Source organism: Lepidochelys olivacea, assembly GCF_965140295.1.
Source record: "Lepidochelys olivacea isolate rLepOli2 genome assembly, chromosome: 15".
NCBI lineage: Eukaryota > Metazoa > Chordata > Testudines > Cheloniidae > Lepidochelys > Lepidochelys olivacea.
In genome coordinates this window covers 31908841-31934259 of record NC_140425.1, presented here as the reverse complement: position 1 = coordinate 31934259, position 25419 = coordinate 31908841, and the positions used below count along the sequence as shown (strand labels likewise).

The following is a 25419-nucleotide window of genomic DNA, read 5'->3' as shown; positions in this document are numbered from 1 at the left end:
AGTCTGGAGAACAGGCATCGGGTCCCCCTGTGCCAGGGCAGAGCAGGATCCAGGGCGCAGGGAGCGGGTCCCCCGGGCCAGGGCAGAGCAGGATCCAGGGCGCAGGGATCAGGTCCCCCGGGCCAGGGCAGAGCAGGATCCAGGGTGCAGGGATCAGGTCCCCCGGGGCCGGGCAGGGCCGGGGCGCAGGGATCAGGTCCCCCGGGGCCGGGCAGGGCCGGGGCGCGGCGGGCCGGGCAGGGGGCGGTGCACTCGGAGGGAACCTGAGCTGCTCCGGCTGGAGACGCCGCAGGGGCTGGCGCTGGGCCGGGGGGCGGCCCGGGCTCCCTCCCTCCAGCCAGGCGGGGTGGGGCGGCGGGACTCAGGTCACAGCCAGCGCGGCGCGCCCCAGAGACCCCAGCGCTCCGGGGCAGACGGGCCGGGCCCCGTCGGCTTTAGCTGCGCCTCCGCCGGGGAAGCGAACGGAAGGTACCGGGGAGGGTCCCGTCTGCCCGCGGCGTGGGGCTGGGCTGGGCGGGACGCGGGAGACAGAACAGAGCCGTCTGCGGGGGGTGGCCGCCGAGCCCGGTCCCCGCCGGGCTGCCCCGAGCTCCTGGCGCTCGGCTCCCTAGGACGCACCTGGGGACCCCCCCCGGGGCTCGGCTCCCTAGGACGCACCTGGGGACCCCCCCCGGGGCTCGGCTCCCTAGGACGCACATGGGGACCCCCGCCCGGGGCTCGGCTCCCTAGCATGCACCTGGGGACCCCCCCCCGGGGCTCGGCTCCCTAGGACGCACCTGGGAACCCCCCCCGGGCTCGGCTCCCTAGCACGCACCTGGGAACCCCCCCCAGGCTCGGCTCCCTAGGACGCACCTGGGGACCCCCCTCTCCCTAGGACTTGGCTCCCTAGGGGCGCTCTCTCCGGGGGCACACCCTGTGTTGCCGGGGGCATCATTTCTCCTCTCCACTGGGGCTTTGGCCTCTCTGGGGCTCTGTGCGCGCCCAGGTCACTGTCCAGAGGGAGGGAGCTGGAGCGTGTCCAGGGAGGGGGCTGAGGGGGGGTGTCCGGAGTGACACGATCAGGTCGGTTTCATTGCCCAGGGCGGTTGCTGTGGAGCAGGCTTGGTCCATGTGTGCGACTGGAACTTTGCTCCAGGATCCTGCCACCTTCTCCTTAAAGCGCAAGGCACCTTTCCTCGCCCTTCCCTCCCCTCCTAAACATGCAGCAGCCTGGGTAGAGATAAATAAGTAGTTCCCAAACAAACCCTCCCTTCCAAACCCTCCTCCCCTGGGGAGAGAGGGAACACACGGCTGGCACAGACGCAGGTAGTGCGGTGATTATGAGACTCTACAGAGGGAGCTGAGACCCAGCCCAGGGCTCCAGGGAGCAGCAGTCCTGGCACAAAGTACAGTAGCATTCACTCATGGCAAGTCCTGCTGGAAGGCGGTTGCGTCCTTGAGGCCGCACCATGCGAGTGGCACGGCTGGGGAGGTGTGTTTCACCCCACTACCTGAGGCAGTGGTGAGCAGTGCAATGGTTTCTGCCTGGCTGAAATCTCTGTTGCAGATTGTCGGTGAAATAGCCTCGTGCAGTGAGTTTCCCTGCAATTCAGTCATTGGGCTGATGGGAGCAAACGCTCCATATGCTAAAGGCAATGTCACGGTTACTGGGCTCCAGAACCCCTCTTCAATGCTCTTCTGTGTCACTGGGGCTCAGCACAGAGGGACTGTCGGAAAAGCTTTTTATCTGGCATCTCTGTGGTGGCCGGGAACAGAGGAGCCGACTCTGCAGACGCCGCAGTGGTCATGCAGGCACCGTCACTGGGCCAGAAGGTGGATTAACGGAGGGGAATAGCTTTCTGGTGCAGCCAGGCGTGTTGTGACAGGATTTGGGATGTGGTGAGGAGTGGCTGCAAGCACACTGAAACCCACAAATGCGCGGCAGGCTAAATCTGCAGCTCTCTGACTGGTGACGGAGGGAGCTCCTCTTGACCTGCCTGGCGCCACTTCATGCACAATTGCTTTCCCTTTCCTTGTGGCTGAGAATCCAGAAATTCACCAGCCAGTTCCAGCAATCTCTCTCTGAGGCCTTATTGCAAACCTAGAGGGATCTATGTCTAATCTGTCTGTCCAACTCATCTGGGTGTTTCTGATACACCCAGCACGCTGGTATCAGTGCGTCCTTCTTCCACTCTAATGGGAGTCTGTCTATCCATCTAACCACCCACCCACCCACCCTACTTTTCACTTTAATATCTCAGCAACCATTCAGACTCACCAGATTGTCTGTATGATAACAAAGTCAGCTGGGCTGGTTTCCAGAGCATTCATGTCACTCCGCCGCCGGCATGCCCTATGGCTGGCGGGGGGGTGAATCTCCAGGGTAGATTAGGGAGCGTGCTTGTTTGGGAGCAATTTGATCAGCTGTTTTCTTAGTTCTCTACAGGAATTCATTGTTGAACCAATTCTTGGCATTCGTAGGCAATGCCCATAAATCTCAAGGGATCCCATTTGCTTGTCCACCCTGGGCCTTATTGGAGCGACTCCCAATCTGAGGCAGGCCATGCTGTTGTGGGGTCAGACCTCTTTCTTATTGACAGCCAACAGCCCTGGAGACTGAAGGGCGTTATGTCCTCATGGGACAGGTGCAGTGCAGGCTGTGGTCTGAGCAGAAAGTCACTTCGCCAGGCCCTGAAGAGCGGGGAGCTCAGTATCTAGACCCCTTGGCCTCTCTGCTGAGGCTGCAGATGGGGGTGCCGAGTGGGAGGGTGGGTTTTGTGATGGGGGTAGTTCTGAAAGGAGCTAGCCTGAGACCAAAGTTCTAGTTTTGACAACAAAAACTAATTTCGTAGAGGCCAACAAGCAATCACTGCAGGATTCGGTCTCTACTGAAGTCGAAGTCAAACCAGCGTCCAGAGGTACCAAAGCCAATGTCTCAAGCCCCTGAGCCAGCCGAAAGCCTTCATTTTTATTTTCCAGAAGAGCTGGTTTGCAAGTTGATGGCTATGAACTGTAAATGTGTGAAGTAGAATTCTCCAGAGCCCAAAGGAAAGCCTATAGCCATTGCATGCCCAACTGTCCTGCTCGCTGGCATTATAATTCTCTATTTATTAAGAGCCGAGAGTGTGTCTAGCGCTGTACAAAACACAGCAACACAGCCCCTGCCTGGTACAACAGGTCAGACCCAGAGTCCAGAGCCAGAAATCGTTTGTGATTTCTTGTGATTGGCATTGATAATTATTAGTGACTCTCCGCTTGCGTCGGCTCTCAGTGCTTTGAAGTCTGCAGTGAGATTGTCCCGCTCCTCTTGAGAGGATACATAGACAGTGAAAGTTTAAATCTTTTGTGTCAAGTGTTTCCAAAGAGGAAACACGTCTGTTGGCTCATAAGAGAAGCAGTGGTTTGAATGCCAAGGACGGGAGCGACCCAGACGCTGCTAATTCACAAGGCAGACTGCAGGGGTTCCTTTTTTTCTCCAAAAGAAACTTTGGGACAGTACTAATCTGTGTGTGCCTGGGGAAATGACGGTGATTAGCCTGCACGGCTCTCCCTTCCTGCTGAGTCATGTGGCATCAATGGCAGGTCAGTCTCATTCTGCCCTGGTGCTTCTCATGCAGTGGGTGGGGCCCTTCAAGCCTAGGGTGCCGACCACAAATTGTAACTCTGGATCCAAAATTCGAGCCTGCCTGGTGTGTGGCTTGTAGCTCCCCCAAGTTGGCTCACTCACCACCTTTCCAGCTTGATCTCAGGGACAAACCTGCAGGCAGCGTGGAGATGGCTGGATATCTGCTGGCCTGTTTGGATTTGGAGCATGCATGGGTCAGTCAGTCTCTTTGGAAATTTAAAGCCAAGAATGGAGCCCTGTTACCACCTGGCTCCATGCAAATTGCAGCCCCACAGGCAGTCAGCTTGCCCCAGCCCCCAAGGCAGGAGTGGGCAAACTATGGCCCTGAGCCTCTCCCCACGCCCCAACCCCCTGCCCCAGCCCTGATCCCCCTCCCGCTCTCCAAACCCCTTGATCCCAGCCCGGAGCACCCTCCTGCACCCCAAACCTCTCAGCCCCACCCCAGAGCCTGCACCCCCAGCCAGAACCTGCATCCCCTCCCGCACCCGCACCCCCACCCCCACCCCACTTTTGTGAGCATTCATGGCCCGCCATACAATTTCTGTTCCCTCAGGCCACAAAGTTTGCTCACCCCTGCCCCAAGGGAAATAGACCCTCTGACCCCACCCAGTGTCCCCTCTGCCAAAAGCCTGTGCAAATAAACAGGCCTCTGAGTGTGACCGAAAGGTCAACAAGCTCCGGGGACTGAGCTGCAGAGCTGACAGCCTCGAGCTGATAGCGCAGGGGCTCTCAAATCGGGCTCCCCACTGTCCTGACATCTGGGGCAGAGAGGGGATTTCAGGTGTGTCCACAACCCGAGCTATAAAGGTCAGAACGTCCCCCCTGCAGGGCACCGGGGAAGGGACTGGAATGCAGAGCAGACTGCAGGGCACAGCTGTGACAGGTGCCCGGCCCAGCGAGTGGGCAGCTGTGGTTCCCAAGTGCCCCTGTGCAGAGGGTATTGTGGCATTCGTCTTTAGAGGTGGCAGGGTCCTGCATCGCTGTGGGGAGGCCCTGTCCGAGGGAGAGGTCATAGAATCATAGAATATCAGGGTTGGAAGGGACCCCTGAAGGTCATCTAGTCCAACCCCCTGCTCGAAGCAGGACCAATTCCCAGTTAAATCATCCCAGCCAGGGCTTTGTCAAGCCTGACCTTAAAAACCTCTAAGGAAGGAGATTCCACCACCTCCCTAGGTAACGCATTCCAGTGTTTCACCACCCTCTTAGTGAAAAAGTTTTTCCTAATATCCAACCTAAACCTCCCCCACTGCAACTTGAGACCATTACTCCTCGTTCTGTCATCTGCTACCATTGAGAACAGTCTAGAGCCATCCTCTTTGGAACCCCCTTTCAGGTAGTTGAAAGCAGCTATCAAATCCCCCCTCATTCTTCTCTTCCGCAGACTAAACAATCCCAGCTCCCTCAGCCTCTCCTCATAAGTCATGTGTTCTAGACCCCTAATCATTTTTGTTGCCCTTCGCTGGACTCTCTCCAATTTATCCACATCCTTCTTGTAGTGTGGGGCCCAAAACTGGACACAGTACTCCAGAGGAGGCCTCACCAATGTCGAATAGAGGGGAACGATCACGTCCCTCGATCTGCTCGCTATGCCCCTACTTATACATCCCAAAATGCCATTGGCCTTCTTGGCAACAAGGGCACACTGCTGACTCATATCCAGCTTCTCGTCCACTGTCACCCCTAGGTCCTTTTCCGCAGAACTGCTGCCTAGCCATTCGGCCCCTAGTCTGTAGCGGTGCATTGGATTCTTCCATCCTAAGTGCAGGACCCTGCACTTATCCTTATTGAACCTCATCAGATTTCTTTTGGCCCAATCCTCCAATTTGTCTAGGTCCTTCTGTATCCTATCCCTCCCCTCCAGCGTATCTACCACTCCTCCCAGTTTAGTATCATCCGCAAATTTGCTGAGGGTGCAATCCACACCATCCTCCAGATCATTTATGAAGATATTGAACAAAACTGGCCCCAGGACCGACCCTTGGGGCACTCCACTTGATACCGGCTGCCAACTAGACATGGAGCCATTGATCACTACCTGTTGAGCCCGACAATCTAGCCAGCTTTCTACCCACCTTATAGTGCATTCATCCAGCCCATACTTCCTTAACTTGCTGACAAGAATACTGTGGGAGACCGTGTCAAAAGCTTTGCTAAAGTCAAGAAACAATACATCCACTGCTTTCCCTTCATCCACAGAACCAGTAATCTCATCATAAAAGGCGATTAGATTAGTCAGGCATGACCTTCCCTTGGTGAATCCATGCTGGCTGTTCCTGATCACTTTCCTCTCATGCAAGTGCATCAGGATTGATTCTTTGAGGACCTGCTCCATGATTTTTCCAGGGACTGAGGTGAGGCTGACTGGCCTGTAGTTCCCAGGATCCTCCTTCTTCCCTTTTTTAAAGATTGGCACTACATTAGCCTTTTTCCAGTCATCCGGGACTTCCCCGGTTCGCCACGAGTTTTCAAAGATAATGGCCAATGGCTCTGCAATCACAGCCGCCAATTCCTTCAGCACTCTCGGATGCAACTCGTCCGGCCCCATGGACTTTGCACGTCCAGCTTTTCTAAATAGTCCCTAACCACCTCTTTCTCCACAGAGGGCTGGCCATCTCTTCCGCATTTTGTGATGCCCAGCGCAGCAGTCTGGGAGCTGACCTTGTTAGTGAAGACAGAGGCAAAAAAAGCATTGAGTACATTAGCTTTTTCCACATCCTCTGTCACTAGGTTGCCTCCCTCATTCAGTAAGGGGCCCACACTTTCCTTGGCTTTCTTCTTGTTGCCAACATACCTGAAGAAACCCTTCTTGTTACTCTTGACATCTCTTGCTAGCTGCAGCTCCAGGTGCGATTTGGCCCTCCTGATATCATTCCTACATGCCCGAGCAATATTTTTATACTCTTCCCTGATCATATGTCCAACCTTACACTTCTTGTAAGCTTCTTTTTTATGTTTAAGATCCGCTAGGATTTCACCATTAAGCCAAGCTGGTCGCCTGCCATATTTACCGAAGGCAGAGGCCCCCGTCCAGGGGCAGAGGTCGCGGTCTCCAAGGCAGAGGCCCCCGTCCAGGGGGAGAGGTTGGGTCTCCCAGCCGAAGGCGGAGGCCCCTGTCTGGGGGCAGGGGTCGCCGTCTCCCAGTTGAAGGCGGAGGCCCCCGTCCAGGGTCTCCTAGCCAAAGGCTGATGAAAGAGAACCATTTCTGCTATTTGGTCTCCTAACAGCAGCAGTGGTCTATTTTCCAGCATGATACCTGGGCACGTTGACACCATGGCAATCCCAAAGATATTTTACCAGCTTTAACACAAGTTGTGCTGGTGGCTTGACAGACGTGGACAAGTGTCTCACCAGGAACTGGACTAAGACCATCAACTTGCTTCACAGAGCAGGTGGGAAGGAGCTGGAGCGATAACCAAAGGAGCAGAAAGGGGACCAGGAAGTCAGAGCAAGGAACTTGGAGGACTCTGAGGAGATGGAGAACGACTGATGGTGAATACATCCGGTGTGGGCTGGACACCGCCTACACTCAATGCCTGTTATGCCCCGTGGAGCGATGTGTAACAGTGGTGTTCTGCGAAGGTGGGGTGGAAGGGAGGTTTGAATGGCTGCACAAAGTGGTACCCAGATGCTCTGGCGTTAGAGGCTTCGTAGAGTTGATACAGCATCAGGACCTGGGCCAGCCCTTCAAGCACCAGGAGGGGATGTGCCAGGACACAAGCTGGCCCCTCCTAGCTGCTAGCAGAGCGTTCTCAATGGCGGGATCTTGTCTGTGCTTCATATCAATGGGGGCCACATCTCACACTTCTGTAGCACCTTTTGTCCCAGAAGAGCCCAAGGCCGCTACAAACAGGATCTGACATACAGGAGCTCTGCTGAAAAGGCAGCTGCCTCTGGGATGGAGCACAGCACCTATGCAGCAACATACTACACAACGGCTTGGCCAGGAAGCGAAGGGGAACCCTGTACACACTTGAAACTTCCTGGGGAGCTCAGGGAGCTGGCATGTCATCGCCCAAAGTGGACTTTTGCCAGGATGCTGGGCTTAACGCCCCTCCCTGCTCTTGAAATAAAAGGGCCAGCGGATTCTTAACAGCCGCAAGGGTCAGGACTCATGTGCCATCTGCTGAATCATTAACACACTTCCTGGGTTTTCCAGGGAGGTCTCCCATCCAAGCCCTGGCCAAGCCTGGCTTTGCTTAGGCTGTGAGAGCTGATGAGATCGCTGGCTGAGGTGGCCTGGTGGGAGCTCGTTACTGAAGGGTAGCAGAATAGGGGCCTTTAGCTGGAAAGGGCTTTGGCCGCGGGCTGGAGGCGGCGCTCTCCATGGGGCGGCAGGTGGCCAAGGAGCACAGTGCGGCTCTGTGCGGAGTTCTGACCTCACAGAGGCATCGGCCCAGAGAACACAGGCTCTTGCCTGCCCTGGGCTCAGGCCTGGAGCCGGCCTGGAGCCGACAAGACTGTGCCAAGTGGGCTTTGGTTATGAAAACAGGATGACCTGCAGGGTGGGGAAATCTGGAAAAAAGACAGATAAACTAAAAGCTCAATGAAATCCAATTCATCCCCTGGCCATCACCTCATCGGGCAGCCCGTCCGCCGCTGGGATTGTTGGGGCTTCTCCACTCAATGGGGCCAGTTATAATCAGCTCACAGTTTCCAAAGCAAACTTCCTCCCGGTGTCCCTAAGAACACCCCCGGATCTTACCAAGCTGCCTGCATTTTCCGTCATGCCTGGCATTGACTCACCTTCTGCACTTCGCTCCGCTCCAGCCATGAAAACAGACCTGTCGGCTTCGCCTTCGTTCCGTCCCATTCTCGTTCTCCTCTGCAAGGAATTGGCCGCATTACTGGGGTGCAAACCCGGGGGGAGCGGATATTGACATTCAAATAAAAAATGGTTGCCACTGAAATCAAGGCCGGTGTTTCCTAAAAAGTTTGTACTGAGACAAGGGCTGGTGGAACTTTTTTTAAACACCCCCCTGCCCCGACTTGTGGGCCTGCCCCACCTGTCTCTGATCTCCTGAGTCCCAGTGACTGTGCCTAGCCTAAACACAGCTGTGCTTGTTTGCCCCACACAGTGAGTCAGAGCCCAGTTTTCCTGGCAGCAAACAGAGAGGCACAGAACCCTTCAAGAATCAACGTGACAATGGGCTTGGCTGGGAAAAGCCAAATTCCTACCTAGTGAGGCTGTTCAGTTGTTTTTCTCCTTTTGGAGATTAGATTAGAGTAAGCAAAAAACAAACTCCCAGCCCATGGAGGGCCGTGTTTCTGAACCGGCCCACATTTCGAGTGCTGTTCCACCAGGTATTCCAATTGCTGAGGTCCTCTTGGGGAATCCTGAACTCAAATGAGTCTGCAGGGGGAATTTTGGTTGGTGGAGTGGAATGATCCCAGCTGGGATTTGACGAGTGTGCTGGGCATCATAGAGGGCCTGGTGTCAATTGAGACTGCCTGCATCCTCTGAAGCACCACATGGGAGCTACAAAGTAATAAATAGCAAGGGGAAGCATGGTCTAATGGTTAAAGCAAAGGACTGGGATTTTGCAGAGCTGGCTTCTCTTCTTGGCTCTGGTTCTAACTCACTGTGTGACCTTGGGCCAATCACTTCATCCCTCTGGGCCCTGAGAGTATGTGTTCACTGGTGGCCAGCCCATGTCCGCTGACTCAGGCTCACGGGGATATCTGCAGTGTAGACATCCCAGCTGGCTGGAGCCCAGGCTCTGGGACCCTCAGCCTCTGGCGTCCAAGAACCCAGGCTCCAGCCCAAGCCCCAACATGTACACTGTAACTTTAGAGCGCCCGAGTCAGCTGACACGGACCAGCCACGGGTGTGTTGTTGCAGTGTAGATGTGCCCCGAGTGTCCATCTGTCGAGTGTAGGGTGACCAGATGTCCTGATTTGATAGGGACAGTCCCAATATTTGGGGCTTTTTCTTATGTAGGTGCCTATTACTCCCCACCCCCTGTCCCAATTTTTCACACTTGCTATCTGGTCACCCTAGTCAAGTGGGGGTGGTGGAATGACATCCACCATTCCCGCGCTTAGCGAGCCTCAGATGAGGAGTGTGACACCAGGGCTGAGCAGTAAAAACCGGGGTCTGATCTGCCGGAATCTCCCTGCAGCTGGACTCAATTCCTGGGCTCGTGCTGACTGCAGCAGGCTTGCAGGAGGTGAAGTGACAACAGAACTGGGCAGGGAGCCTGTAACCCCCACCATTGCTCCAGCCCTGCAGTGCAGAGACGTGCAGCTGCAGTTCCAAGATCTCTGCACTCAGCTCTGGCCCCCCTCCTTATATGACCCAGAACATCAAGTCCAGGGGAACATGCCTGAGTTTGCGGAACAGGGGAAAGCCAAGGGATCTATTGCTGGCAAGGGGGGGCTGTGAATGACCAAAGCAAACGTATAGTCACAATCTGCAGATCCACCCAGTTCCTTTAAATAAATACCCTGTTTGTCACTGAATCTCCTCCCATGTTACTACACAAAGAAGCCAAGAAAAGGGCCAGAGACATAAACGACCAGATTGAAGCTGCCTGTCATTCTGCTCTCGCTTCTGTCCTCCTGCCACTCTGTCATCAGCTTGGGTGGGGTGAGCCGCACATTTACAGCAACGCGGGACCACATCAGACGCAACAAACTGTGCCCGGCGGTCTCCTCCACACGCCCGGCACAGAGGGGCACTCCTGATCTGTTTCCAGCCTGCCTTGGCTCCCTCAAGGCGGTGCGGAATCAGTAGCTCTCCAGCCTGCTCGGGACTTGGCTCTGTGGGATCGGCCCCTCCCAAGTCAGGAGGTTCATGTTTAGAAGAGAGAGAAACCGATGTCATCGTAATAAATATTTATAAGGTGCCTCCTGCCCAAGGCTTTCTGGACCTCACTCACTTCAGTCAATAAAATCTACAATAAAAGCTTTCTCGTACTGAACAGAAATGTCTGCCTGAGCTATTACTGGTTTGAGATGCTCGTGCCAGTCCATGCCAAACTGACTTGAGCTTCCTGCCAATTCTGATGGGGTTGAGTGGCTGCGGTCAGTGGGCCCAGTGCATTTGACTGCCTGGAATCACCATTCCATGTTCTGCTTGGTCTTGGGCAGGGAGATGGGTCTCCGGGTGAGACTCCCCTGGCAGATTTTTGGCTGCCAGGCTTCACTCTCTCTTTGGCAGAGAGCTTTGCTTGCTCGCTGTCGGCCTGTGTCAGTTAGGGGCTAGGCCCTTAGAGTGACTGTAACCCAGCTCTAAGCTGTACTCTGGACACTCTTTGAAATTCCTGATTGTTTGTAATGAACTCCTGCCCTTCTACTAGCATTGTGCCTTCTGCCTGCCTTATGCACCCCAGCCTGGCTGCATGCTCCTCTCCCTGCTTCCAGTCCCCCTTCCTTCTCCCGATCCTTCAGCTGTCAGATCCATCCCCTCTCCCACACGTCCACTGCATTTCACTCCAAAGCCAGCAGCACTCATCCTCCTACAACAGCACTCCCAACCGAGCCCCAGGCAGGCCCTCTGCGTGGAGCCCCTGTCCTATTACCCCACCCACTCCCTTGGTTTTCTTCACAATGGTGTTTATTAAGAGCCTGGCCCTCCAAGTGCTTCTCACTGGTCATAGCACTTGCTGCCCTGAGTCTTGCCCAGCAGAGTGCCCCGCGCCTGGCACACGCAGCCAGCGCTGCTGGCTAGCGGGCCAGGGGACGTCACTCACTGGAAGCCAACACTGGTGCGAGGATGGGACATGCCGGATGTGGATGGTTTGTTTTGAATCGTGCCACCCTGCCGCTCCTGTGTGACTCTGGCCAGGCACAGCCCAGCCACAGAGGAATCTTCAGTCTCGTGTTTGCCTCTGCTCTGCTGCTTCTGGCAAGGTCATTGCCATGGAAGGACCTAGCCCCTGCGGCATCCCGCTGCCCCGGTTTTTGGTTTTTCCCGTTGCACCAGCTTGTCCTGTTGCACCTGCTTCTCCCATCGCAGCAGCTTCCTCGTGGAAAGTTTCCTGACTTTCAGTGCTGGAGAGGCCTCTGTGTACCCGACCCCGGGATGTACATCACAATGTGATCTATTCTCCCCTGTGGTGGGTGAAGCTGTGATGCCCCTATATTAATGGGGCGTACGGTGGGGGGCAAGATACAAATGGCATGATTAAATAACAAAGGACTGTAAAGCAAAGGCTGCCTGGGCATCCCTGACCCTCCTCCCACTGTGTGTGAGAAGAAAGAGGAAACGGAGAAAGGCAATGTGGGGTCAGTGCAGCGGAACCGGTTTGTTGAATCTCACACTGAGCCGTGAGCACTGAGGTTGCTGGCCCTGGTATGCAGCGCCCAGATCACTATCTCCTTCCTGTGCCCCAGGGCGTTTTGGAAGGGCTGAGACCTGCAACCACTGAATCACTCAGGTCGGGTGCGGCGGCAGGTTCACATCGCAGGGGCACTGATAATCAGACCTCGGGTGTTCAGGGGCCAAGTAAGGGATCAGCATTACCCAAAAGAGCCACACTCATGGGAATTCATTACTCTAGTGCTGTAGATTCATAGTTACACAGCATGACGGGCAAATATTTAGTTTATATCTATATATTCTCACAGTAAATAAGTTAATAACTTAATTGTTTAATTTTTAAAAGCATCCTGATTGGCTAATAGCTTAGGTTGGTTAATAATTAAATCACCCAGTGTTTTATCACTCCTGCAAAGAGCCACAGGAGACACATCAATGAACCGTGGGCGTCTCTCGCTCCCTCGTCTGAGCATCGCTGTGTTGGGGTGTCATGGAGAGGCCTGGCACCGCTGTGTCTGGCATCAGGACATGGTGTCGGCCATGTTGGGATGAAATTGCTGAGGGGGGCGTGCTGCGAAGTGTCACTTAGAGTCTGTTAGTAGCTGGGGTCCCACCGATGTGGCTCGTGGGGTCTGGGATTGCCCTGACAGTACTGGGAAGATCCCAGGGATGTTGGGTTGGGTGGCATCCCTCAGGCTGCATGGCCTGGCACCCAAACAGGGGTGAGCAGGGGGGCAGCCGCCGTTCACGGGAGCACACGAGACTTTCACAAGCTCCCGATAGACTGAAGAGCCATTGGCTTGCAAATATCTGGTGCCATGGTTCATAAAACCAAGGGGTCATGGCTGGGTGTCTGGAGCCAGGGATCTGCCTCGCCTCTTCCAGTCAGGCCAGGCTTTGAGGAGCCAAAAATGAGCAAAAGAGCAGAAGGACATAGAGTCCCCCCCATCCCCCCAAATGCCATCCTGCCCTGAGATGGTGGGGAGGGCTTGTTCCCAGCTAACACTTAGCCATCAAGACACCAGTGCTTTAAACTAGGATCCATCCCACATAAATGTGTGAAAGGCTCTTCCAGGAGCCCCGGGGAGGAGGAGGTGAATGTGGTGGGCACGCTCGCTGGGAACATGGCCCGCATGTGGCAGCCTGCAGAGACCCTGCCCAGTTCACCGAGGGCTTGAGCCTTTTCCCAAGTATATCCACGGGGAAACTCCCATTGGTTCCCCAGCAGCAGGAGTGGGCCATAAAGACAAACAGCTTCTCAGGGCCACCCCTCCCCTCCAGAGCACTTCTCTGGATCCCTTCCCCACGGTTCTTAGATCCCCTTTGAACAAGCTGTTTGGATGAAAGACACTGAGAACAACCGCACAACTGCCTTGCCAGGGAGGGAGCCCCTGGCCCTGGGCTCCTTTAAGGAGTGGGGCAGGGAGCTAGTGGCCTGGGGCTGACGCTGACAAGGGCTGGGCAGCCCTGGGGAATGGAATCCTCCCTCTGCCTGGGGACCAGGTAGGATCCAGGCAGCAGCCAGGGTGCCACCCCCGCAGGCCCCTGCTGGAGGGATGCTCAGGAGATTAGTCTGCCTGGAACATGCAGCCGTAAAATCTGCCATGGAATTTTACTGTGTGTTTAAATTAACCCTTGGAGTGCTGGCAGTTTCCGGACTGCTGCCGGCTGAGCACTGTGGGAGCCTGTGACTGTAGGTATTCATAGTGAAAGCCCGGCATGGCCTCTAGACCCTGAGCACTTGGGCTACTGCTTTCTGCCCTAGGTCTCTGCCTGGTGTTTACACTTGGCCAGGGCGGGGCAGCTCTGCCTAGACCCCTAGGGCTGCTTTCTTGCATCCGTTGCCCATGGTTGTTGGTGGGCTGGAGAATAGGTCCCTTTGACTGGTGGCTGGCGGGGCCCATGGTTATTGGCTTTGCCCTGGGCTGGAGGTTTGTCTGAAGAGGTGACAGCTGTTTGGGCTTTGCCCAGTGGGGTTTTGGGTTTTTTGTACTTTTTGTATGACACCAGAGATGCTCTGGCTGGGATTTTCAAAGGCGCCCAGGGAAGTTAGGCACCTCCAGTAAATGATCTCCAGTAAATGTCAGGGAGAGTTGGGTGCCTAGCACCCACTGGTTCCTTTGAAAATCTGCCCCATTGTCAATAACCTGAATACCGCTCAGTCTACAGAGGGCCCTGCGTTCACCAAAGGGTCAATGCTGTGACTGAGCTGTGTTAGCAGACGTATGTGTGTGGAATTTGTCAGGCAGGAAGTTTGTGTGATGCCCTTACACCAAAGGGAATCAGGGAGCGATTAGCTTGATGACCAAAGCTAACTTTACTCTTTATCTCCTGGGGCTTTAGACCCTCTGTGCTGACTGCTGCCTTTCCAGCCAGGAGGGAGGCATTGTGCATTGGCCTCTGTCTTGTATTGGGGAAGCAGTGTGGTCTAGTGGCTAGCACAGTGGACTGGGGCTTGGGAGAGTTGGGTTCTAGTCCCAATTCTACCACTGGCCTGCTGGGGTAAATTGCTGCCCTTCTCTGTGCCTTAGTTTCTCAATCTGCAAAGCAGGGCTAATGATCGTGACCGCCTTTGTAAAGCTCTTTGAGACCTATGGATGAGACGCACGAGATAAGAGCTATGTATTCTTCTTCTTCTTCAGTGGAAGCTGGAGAGCTGTCCTCTTAGGCAGTGTCTAGGCTGGACTCTCCCATCATCACAGTGGTGTGGACTAGGGCGGACACATTGGTATGTCCGTATCTGTGGTATTTGACCCTGCTCAGAGCAGGTCTAGCTGACCTGCAGGTTAAATCATGGGTGACCCACCTGTGCCCTGGCTGCTCTAGTGCCCCTACTGCTTGGAACCACCCCGGGAGCTGCGCCAGTGGGAAACCTCCCGAAAGAGGCTAGTGTAAATGTGCCTCGGAGGAGAATCTGGTGTAAAGGTCCTGGTGCCGTCACTGGGAGGGCTGAGTCACCATGGTGATAAACCTGGGGAAACGTCAGCGAAAGGAAACCAAATCTGAAGATGGGACAAAGACACGGGTGAGCGGGGAGGGGGACATAGGGCAGCCAGAGACAGTCATTTAGAGGTCAGCTCAGGGGCTTGGGAGCTCTGACTTCTATCTCTGACTCTGTCCCCTAGCTGTGGGGACGGGTGACCTTGGGCATTGGTTCCCCATTGGAATAGTTGTGACCAGGCTCCGGGGGCGCTGCGGTGTGAGGACGCATTGTTCATCCACGTGTGTAAAGCGCCAAATGCCTTCATGGCTCTAGCTAGCGTTCGGAAGTGCTGAGAGACCCTCCGGAGGTTGGGGCTTTGAGTCTGCTTGGGATCAGCCCTTCTGCTTGGGATCAGCTCTGCAGAGGTGGGCTGGAGACCCCATGTTCCTCGGCCAGCTGGGGGACCCTGAGCCTTTCCCGTGGGGTTTGGCACACCTCTCGCGCACCCGTCCAGCATAGGAAGAGCAGGGGTAGCACAGGAAGGGGAAGAGTGGGGCAGCGAACTACTTGGGACTTCCCCAACACTTCGGGCTTGGCTCGTTTGCCCCTGCTTTGGGAATCCAGAGTGGTTCTGCCCAGGGTGTCTCTGGGTGAGAGGGTGGGATGCAGGGAACAGAGGTTGGACACTGGACTGGAAGCCAGGACACCTGGGTTCTAATCTTGGCTCCCTAGGTGACCTTGGACCAGGCACATCCCCTCTCTGGGCCTCAGTTTCCCCCCTGTTTAAAGGGGATAATGACAACCTCCACTTCGTAAAGTGCTCCCATAGGAATGAAAAGCCCCTCTCTACAAGCCAGGTTTCTCCAGCTCCGCAAGGCCTGCTTAGCACTTCACACCTGGCTGGGGGCCTGCAAAGCCCAAGATCCCAGTGTAGCGACAGACTAACTGCATGGAGGGGAAGCTGCACAATATGGACGAGCCCCACAAAGGCAAATGCCAACGCTGGGTTGCTCCTTGGAGTCAGGACCTCCCTCGAGCAGGAGATGAGCTGGGTGGTGTGGAAGGAGGAGAGGGGGTGGCTGACCCAGAGAGAGGAGCAGGAGGAGATGGGGGTGGGTACGGAGCTGGGCAAGGCCTTCAAAGTGAAGAGGAGACTCTGAGCGAGTGGATGAAGCTAGGTAAGGTGGGACAAATGGTGCTCCAGGCTGGTGACTCTCTGGCTCTCTTCTCCTTGCTGTTTCCTTCCTCCCCATCCCACCTCCCCTGGCCACGCGGGACAGGTATGCTGCCCCAGCCCGGCAGGCAGCGGGGATGCCTCAGTCGCTCAGTGCTGGGATAATTCCGATACCGAGTGGGGAGACGCTGAATTTCCGATGACACGGCACCAGGATTGCTGTGCCATTGAAACCTGTTGGCTCTCTAGTAATGACATGCTACATAATTAGAAGCATGTTATCCAGCAGACATTCCAGTCCCAGGCCTGGAGAGCAAAGCCCCACATTAGGGCTTGTTATACAAAGCTGCAACCAAGTAGAAAATGACATGTTTCCAGGCTGCTTTTTCTGTCCTCCCAGAGCTGCTGGGGCCTGTCAACAACAGCACAGACACCAGCACCTTGGCTCCCGTAGCTGGCTGTGGCTTAGAATTTGCTGCCTGCTGGTCATTTCTTTTGCAAACTTTCCTGTGCACCAGAATAAATCAGGGACGTGGATTTGAATTCCAGCTGCAGGGCAATCAACACGCAGGTCCCTCCCCTGCCACGGAGCCCTCATTTGGATCTCCTCCCCCATCCCATTGCAAGCCTCCATCTCAGGGTCTGATTGAAACAGATGCCCTGTTGCCCCTCAGTTGTGTCACCATTTCCACCTGTGCAGTGCGAGTGTGAAACACTAGGGGGCAGCATCTCACCCTGCTCTGCTCTGGTGTAACTGACTGCACGCACGAGGGGCAGAGTGACAGTGAATTGGGCCCAGGAAGCCTGGTCCTCCCCTGACCTACACCTGGGAAAACTGGAAAGTCAGCGGAGCAGCCCGGGTGTGAAACCAGCATGAGACTGGAATCGGGCCCTTAGCATTCACACGCATGCCAGCCCTCTGCTGAGCCCGCTGTGTGGGGGAGGGGGGTTGGGGTGGCTGGTCGGTATTTATAGGGCTGGAGAAAGAAGAGCCTGTTCTCTCCCCTGCGCTGGGCTGTGCCCAGCAAAACCACATCTGGGCAAGGCAGGGCCTGCGGCGGGGCTCGCCCTCTCTCATTACAGCAGCTCTTTGAAACGCGAAGCCTGCAGCAGATTGGATCCCATGCAGATCTGCAGATATAAGGGGACCCGGCTGGTGCAGGCTTGCTAGCTGCCCGCCCGGCTGGCCCTGCATCCCGGGGGCCCTGGCCGCGAGTGCAGGGGAAGCGCGTTTACTGAATGTGCGAGAGAAGTGAGACGCGGGCAGACTGTGATCTCCCCGAGCATGGAAGGACTGAACCCCGGTGCAGGGAGTCCTCCCACTAGGAGCAGTGGGGTGGGGACTGGGAGCTGGCTAGGAACAATCCCTCCTGCCAGCGAGCCCCAGGAAGCTGTTGCAAGATCCCAGCAGGCAAAGGTGTGAGGGGAGCAGGGGCCCTGCAATCTGATGTGTGCTGCTCACCCTGTCTGCCGGGTTATTCTGTTTTAAGAGGGGTTGAATCCATTTGATCCACCCCCGTCCCCAGGGAGATCGCGGTCCTCTTCGGGGCCGTGTAAGGGGGTGTCTACACCGCAAAGGGGGGTGAGCGTACCTGTGTTAGCATTACTCTAGCTAGCACTGGTAACAATAGCAGAGCAGACCTGGTGGCAAGGGCTTCAGCGTAGGCAGGCAGCCCATGGGTTCTGTGGCCGGCTTGTCCTGGAGCCACTAGCCCACGCCGCCATCTTCGTGCTCCTGTTGTGATCCGTGCTGGCTAGTTCCAGGGTGCTCCTACCTGCAGGGCAATCCCCCTCTTCCCTTGCAGCGTAGCGGGATCCCTAATCCACCCTTTGGCTTTCTGCCCGGGCACATGGACAGTCCCCACTCTAGCCTTGCCCCTTCCTTTCCCTCTGACGCAGAGCTGCTGCTCTTCAGGGCGCTCTGGCGCTTCGGGCCAAGCTGTGCCCCACAGCCGGGGGGCCCGGGATTCCTGCCCCCGCAGCGGATGGAGCTGAGCGAGGCGGAGGAGGGTCCGGCCTAGCTTGGTGCATCTCTGGTGCTGATGCCTGGCTGGGAGGGTTTGTTGCGTAGGGCGTCTCTCTCAACCTGCATACACCCCCCTTCCCACCCCATGTTACTTCTCACGCTCTCACCCACCCCTTCTCTTCCAGGCACGCAGGGAGGGGTCGGGGCCCTTCCAAAGTGGGCGGCATGGCAGACTCCGACGACCCCCCCCGGCTCCTCATCGGGGAGGCCGGCGAGGCCCAAGGCGAAGAGGGCTCCACTCAGAATGACGCTTTCCCCCTCTCGTCTCTGGCCAACCTGTTTGAGAACGAGGATAGCCCCTGCCCCACTGAGGCGGCCCAGCTCCCCCCCGGATCGGGGGACAGCAAGCAGCAAAACCTGCGTATGAAATTCCACGGGGCCTTCAAAAAGGGCGTGCCCAACCCCAGGGACCTGCTGGAGTCCACCATCTACGAGTCCTCTGTCGTCCCAGGGCCCAAGAAAGCCCCCATGGACTCGCTTTTCGATTACGGCACCTACCGCCAGCACCCCAGCGAGAACAAGCGCCGGCGGAAGAAGATCAGGGAGTGAGTATGGCACCCCGTCCCCTACGGGCAGCATGTCTGCTTAGGCTGGCACCTCTCCGTGCCAGGGGCTCTGTGGGGCATCCAGCCACGAGATGCCAGCCAGGGTCAGGGGAGAGCTGGCTGGGGAAAGGAGAGAAGGAGGGCGGAACTGTGAATTGCTGTTTCAATTTTAAATGGTTTTATCTGCCCTGGGAGCATTTTGCGAGCAAATGTCCAACATTTTTCCATTTATTTTTCAAATTTCAGAATCTCCAAATGCAACATTTACTCAAAGTTTTGAAAAATATCAGCAGGCTCTAGCTTGGGGCATTTGCCTTTCGCAGCCTCACAATCCAGCGTCTCTCTGGGCCAATCCAATTTTTGAGCCTTTTCGCTCCTGATGTTTTGTTGCTGTTCAAGAAGTGCTGGAGAGAGCTTTGGGCCCCTGTTTCTATTATTTGTGGTGCTCAGGTGCCCTACCGAGCCATGTTTATTTTATTTTAATGCTACTTTTTACAAAAAATCCACATTTTTGTTGCAAATATTTGCCGCGGATTCGAACCTTCTTTGAGCTGTTTGCTGTGAAAGCTATTTATCTGAGCTGCTAGGACGGCAGGAAGCAAACACACTAAGAGAGCGGGACATGGAGAGGCAGGATGGGGTTGCTACCTTTGATATCACAGTCCCAGAGCTCAGCAAGGGCATTTCTGCCAACCTGGGAATTTCTCACAGGTGTCAGCTAGTAACAGTCATGAGTATGTACAGCACCGGGCAGCTGCATGTGTGTAGCAGGCTCTGCAGTGCTTATGTTGAATGTGCTCGCTTAACGCCACCTGCTTGCGTCTGGTTGAACGTTTTCCACGGTCACTTACAAAGAAGAGGGGCACTGGGGTTACAGGGATGCTAAAGGAGCCTTGCTGGGAGCTGGACAATAGCCAGGCCCCTCCAACCTGGCGCAAAGCAAACCTCTGCCCCAGGAGGGAAATGTAGCTGGGGCAGGCTGCAGAGCGAAGGGGCTCCCCAGGGGCAGAAGGTAGCAGTGAGTTGGGCAGACCGCTCAGAAGGTGGTAAGGCTCTTGTAGCGGGACTGGGAAGCTCCAAAGCCCAAGGGACGATCAGAGGCAGGGGGATTTCCCCTCCCCTGTGTCCCAGGCAGGAGGAGTAGCTGGGATGCCCTTGGGTGCCCGTCAGTGCACTGCCTTTACCAGCCCGTGGTGCTCCCTCCCCAGGTGGGAGGTGCTCCGGGTGCTCCAGGCTGGTGTTAGGATGCACCTGCCTGACTTGTCCCTGAAGTAAGGAAGAGATGAGCCCTGATACGAGACCAAAACGGGCTGGAGCCGTGTTCTGGAACGGACCTTGAACCCCGGCGCAGGCCGGCAGAGGTCACGCAGAGCTAGATCTGGGGGCTGCGAGCGAGCAGCGGGACGGGGGGTGGTCAGCAGGAGCAGGGAGCAGGGCTGTGTGGAACCGTCCCCTGAGCGAGCTACGTTGGAGGGCAGGGCGGGCAGCCTGGCCTGGGAGGTACTGGCACTCGCCAGGGCTGCTGGCTGCCAATTCCCCTCTCGCACGCTGCCCTGAAAGAGGGCTCTGTGCTGGGCTGTCTCACCTCTGCCTTGTGCAGCCTGCCTTTCCTCGCTGGGAGTGGCAAGCCGGGCTCCGGCATGAATGGGCTTTTCAGGAGTGCTCCCTGCCCCCTCCCTGCCAGGCTGGGCCAGGAAATGATCCCGGGGGACATGGAGGCCCGGCCCGCCCCGCCCCAGAACAGGCAGTGGGGGACAATGCACCGGTCTGTCCTGGAGAAACTCCCCGTGCTGTGGGGCTGGCCACGCCATAGGCTGGAGAGACTCCGGCTCCGCTCCCCGGGGCTCCCAGCAAGAGCTGCTCCCTGGGGTCGTTCAGACAGCACATGACACAGCTCCTCCCCTGCTGGCATCCTGCACTCCCCTGTCCTTCCCAGGGTGATGACCACACAGGAGACCTCAGGTGCTGAGGACTGACAGGGACCCAGGACTGCTTAGAGCAAAGGGGCTGGGGGGCAGGACCCAGGGTTCTGGTCCCTGCTCTGGGAGGCAGTGTGTCCTGATGCCCAGGCTGTCAGAATGCCACCCTGGGGTGGCCTAGGGCCAAACCCACACCTCTGGGTCTCACTGTCCCCACATGGCCTGTAGCAAAGGGATGACAACACTCTCGCTCGTGCGTGTGTGTGTGTGTCAGATCCTAGGGTAAAAGGGGCTAGGAGTTGGGGGGCATTGCCCAGGCCAGAGAACAGGTGAATCCGGGAAGCAGGGGAAGGCAGGGATCGGAGGGGAAGAGACGCTTCCAGCAGGTTTCGTAGGCACTGTTGGTGGCTGGAGAGCTGTCATTGCGCACGGTGCTGTACGAAGCACAGAGGCCGACGCCGCTCTTCCAGATGCTGAGAACGAATTGCCCCCGGCTTCTCTCCCCCACGCTGGTTCCTTTATACGTGTGGGGTGGGGCAGGATCCCGGACCACCTGTAGCAGCCGTGGTCCTGAGCCCCCGCAGCAGCCACATGCGTGCGGAGCAGCGATTGGGGCTGTTGCTGTAGGACAGGGGTGTGTGCCTGGACGACCCTGTGACACAGTCACCTGCCTTGGATGGTGCTGAGGGTCTCGCCCTCCCCCGCCTGCTGGGATCACTTCCATTCCCAAGGGCTGGGGGGCCACGGCAGAGACCAGCGCTCGGAGGGGAGTGTGCGTTCATGTCGCCCCCACGGGCACAGTGTGGCACCATGCCACTGAGCCACGGGAGGAGCCCCCGGCCTGTATTGACTGTTTCCCCACCCCACCCCCCCGAGGTCTAACTGCCCCCCACCCGCTCTGCAGGGATATTAGCTACAACTGAAATCGGACCGGCAGGTCTAAAGGCCCCATCCTGCCCCCCCTGGAGTTTGGCCTCTGACTTCCATAGGGGCAGGACCAAAAGCTTGTGGACGTTCTCCGGTAGGGCCTGGCCTGAGTGGGGTCTGTGCACCCAGGCTAGCTGCCAAATGAACCCAGGCACCACTCCCGCACTGTCCCCTGAAGGTGGTCTGAGCTTTGCAACCTGGGTGCTGGGCCCCCTTCCGCCAGGTTAGGATTTGTCCCCGGAGCTTGGAGCAGCCTTGCAGAGGAAGACGCTTCCCCTTGTTCCTGGGGCGCGGCCCTGTGGGAAGCTCTTTGGGGCTGGGAGCGTGGCGGATTTGTTCATAAAGCGCCATGCCAAGGTTCTCATTGATACAAACAATCTGGTGATCTCCCTGCTAGGGAGGTTTTCCTGGCATTTAGCCACACTTTCCCTTCCCACATATCCCCCCCCGTCACTCTTATTTCTGGCCCCGCATGGCACCCGAATGGTCCCTCCCAAATAGCTGAGTTGTTTGCTTGTAACCTACCAGGAAGTGCAAGCAACTGCTGCTCGTGGTTTCTGAGGCTAGACCCCAGCCAGCCCGGGGCCGGGGCCCGGGTGAGGTTCGCTGTTTGTTTGGTTCTTGTGCCGGCAGCACTGGCTGGGCCGATCCAGCCATGCAGACCCCGCAGAGTGGGCAAGCTCGTTCCATTGCACAAAGGTCCCGGTTTGCTCCTCGCCAAGCGAGGTAGAAATTCCTTTAATGACGCCTTGTTCTGTAAGTGGCTGATTCGAGGGGGAACGCCTAGGTCAGGCTGCGCTTTCCCCTCCAGCTAGGCCTGGGGCTTAGCTGAAACCGGTTTGTTTAGATGTAACTAGCTGAGACAAGAGAGGTGCCCAAACCAGCCCGGCTTGTGTCCACAGAACCGGCCTGAGGGCCTGTATCCTCTGGAGAATGGCATTTAGCCATGCCCCAGCCTTCAGCAAGGGAGCTGGCCCACGTCACCCCCACCCCATCTCTGAGCCTGTTTCCTCCTTTGTGAAATGTTGCTCACCTGTCTGCCCAGGCTAAAGGCATTAAGGTTTGCAAAGCCCCTTGGGCAGAAGGCACTCGGTGCTGGGGCAGATCTGCATCCCGAGGCCCGTTGGTGCTGGTCCTAGTGTAACCAGAGGAGGGCGCTGCAGTCTTATTATGCTTCCTTGCTCTGGGGAAGGACCTAATCCGTCAGCCCTCCCCTCTCTGGCCATCCGCCTGCTGCCACTGTAACTCGCACAGGGGGCAGGAAACCTGGCCCTGGACCTGAGCCCTGTCTCCTGCGTGGCCGCATGGAGCACGAACCACCTGGCTACCGGGCTGCCTCCCCAGCGTGAGCGGTGACTTCTCCACCCTGGGACTGTGTCTCTCTGGTGCCCTCTGGGGTCGGGGGCAGCAGGCTGCTGCGACAGCTGCTTTGCTTAGCCCGGTTGGCTGCAGCCTCTAAGCAGGAGTGGGTTACGGTAGCGTTCGGGGTCACATTCACCTAGCGCTTGTTTGCCAGGGGATTTCAAATAGCTCCTCACCCACCTTGTTGCTATCTTGTATTGGACCAAAAAGCTCTCCTCCCCAGGGGCTGGGTCCGATGCAAGATATCACCTCACCCACCTGGTCTCTCTAATCTCCTGGGACCCACTGCCTGCGTGGGATTTCAAGGCAGCCAGTTCGGCGTGCGAAGCCAGCTAGAGTTACGTCTTCCTTGCAGTCCCCTCTCGGGGCTGGGATTCTTGGGCAGCTCCTGGAATGGAAGGGGAGGATTTTGGATTTGCTGACAGCAGCAGCGAGGAGCTGGACAGGGGCTGCATGTATAGCGATGCTAAAATTATATGTGTCTTGGGAAATAATTGCATGCACCAGCGCCCAGGCCTGTTCTTTGGATCCTCTGTGATGCAAAGTCCTTGCCAAGCAGGTGTCGGCTGGCCTCTCTCAGAGCATGCAGGGTCCCCTGAGGGGCAGGTGGCCTCCAAAGCTGGGAGGCATTAGGAAATTCAAGTGCTGATGATCTTGGGCCCTGTGAAGTGAGGGGCAGGCCTGCAGGGCCAGGCATGAGGGGCGGGTTGAGCTGTATTAGACCTGCTTTGGTGCTGCTGTCAGGTTCTGGAAAGCTTAAGCTTTAATTTTTCTTCATATTTTAAATGTAAATGTCTAGCCTAATTTCTAATGTGACCTGGCACAGGGCTGCCTGTCTGAAACAGAAGCAACCCCCAGGAGAGGTGGGAATCGGCCCTTACCTCTCAATGGTGTGTGTTAATTCTGAAGCCTAATGACACCAGCTAACATGTCAGCATCGTTAACTATTGCACTGCTGATCAGTTTAGTAGAAACATCCGGCTATGACGGAATCAGTGGTGTAACGGGGGGAGCTTGAGTTCTGTTCCTTCCATAGGAAGTGAAATACTTTACACAGGCTACCAAGTATTACTGCCTGCATTTTACAGATGGGGAAACTGAGGCGCAGAGCAGGGAAGCACCTTGTCCAAGAGAGTCAGTGGTAGAGCTCAGTCCCCCTGTCTTGACTCCCAGTCCAGTATGCTGTCCGCTGGATCACGCTGCCTCTTGTGCACCTGGGTAACCGCAATGCTGTGGGGCAGAGGAGAAGTCCAGGGCCAGGAGACCAGGTGGCCCACCCAAGCACCTGGAGCAGGCTGTAGTAAAGGAAGTGTCAGTGTAAGTGGCCGGCTCACGCACTGGCTCCTGGCCCTGTAGGCGTCAGGCCGGCGCTGGTGGCAGGAGGAGCTGCGCTCTGAGAGCCTGTTTGTAGAACCGGTGCCCCTTTTCCAGGAAGCAGACCCACAGCCCGAAGGCCCCGGCCCCCAACCCACCTCCAGTCCTCAAGGTGTTTAACCGGCCCATCCTCTTCGACATCGTGTCCCGGGGTTCGACTGCCGGCCTGGACGGGCTCCTCCCCTTCCTGCTGACCCACAAGAAGCGCCTGACCGACGAGGAGTTTCGAGGTGAGCTGCGAAACGGGCAGAGCCCTGGCTCTAGGGCTTCCTGCCGGGGCGGGGGAGCTGAACATATCAGCTCAGGACAAGGGAGAAGAGGGGAAGCCAGTGGCTGTGCTGTGCAGGCCCGGTGCCCTTAGCGCAGAATCTAGACCGCCCCCCGTCCATTGGGCTGGGTGCTTCGTGTGCCGTCAGCACGGCGGAGCGTGTAGTGACGGTAAGTTGGGCGTGTGCCCTCAATTGCGCGTGCCCAGCTTGGCATCCCTGAGCCTGGCTGTGCGGCCTTTACCCGTGCCCCTGTGAGTGCATCGGGGCTGGTGGGTTCCCCTGAAGATCCGGCTGCCCTTCTGGGGAACCAGTGTCTCTTCCAGACAAGCAGGCTTGAGCCCCCGTGCGACCCTCCCTGGGACAAGAAACGCTTCTGAACGCAGGTGTTCCTGGGCCAGGCACTCCTGGGGGCTTGTGGCTGGGACAGCAGCAGGTGAAGGTGGAGCCCCTGGAGGTGGGCACGTGCCTGCTCTGAGCTTCAGGCTGTTCCTGCCCACCCCGCTCCCTCTCTCACAGCCCCTCCGCTCCCCTGCAGAGCCCTCCACGGGGAAGACCTGCCTGCCCAAAGCGCTGCTCAATCTGAGTGGGGGCAAGAACGACACCATCCCCCTGCTCCTGGCCGTCGCGGAGAAGACGGGCAACATGCGGGAGTTCATCAACTCGCCCTTCCGAGACGTCTACTACCGAGGTGGGGGCTGAGCTGTGACCCGGGACAGGGGTGGGATTCCTGGCCACGGCCAGCGCTGGGCGGGCTGCTGGGAGCTCAGCCGCGGCGGGGGCAGAGCCACGTTCACCCCCCCACCTGCCCTTCCCGCGGTGCGTCGGGGGCGTGACGCCGGCTCGGCGTGGGCTGGGTGCTCGGGGCACTGACGGGCCTGCGTGTGGTTCCAGGTCAGACGGCGTTGCACATCGCCATCGAGCGTCGCTGCAAGCACTACGTGGAGCTGCTGGTGGAGAAGGGGGCGGACGTGCACGCCCAGGCTCGCGGCCGCTTCTTCCAGCCCAAGGACGAGGGCGGGTACTTCTACTTCGGTGA

General features: G+C 57.1%; 1 protein-coding gene across 2 annotated transcripts in view; it reads left to right on the top strand.

Annotated features, from left to right (window-relative positions):
- The first annotated feature begins 368 nt into the window (after positions 1-368).
- TRPV4 (transient receptor potential cation channel subfamily V member 4) overlaps positions 369-25419 on the top strand; it is a 42534-nt gene continuing 17483 nt past the window's right edge. For both annotated transcript variants that reach the window (XM_084648915.1, XM_084648914.1), the window contains exons 1-5: positions 369-468; positions 18113-18532; positions 24172-24344; positions 24919-25071; positions 25275-25415. In XM_084648915.1, coding sequence (XP_084505041.1) covers positions 18153-18532; positions 24172-24344; positions 24919-25071; positions 25275-25415 — 847 coding nt within the window. In that variant the 5' untranslated portion in view covers positions 369-468; positions 18113-18152. The remainder of the gene's footprint in view (positions 469-18112; positions 18533-24171; positions 24345-24918; positions 25072-25274; positions 25416-25419) is intronic.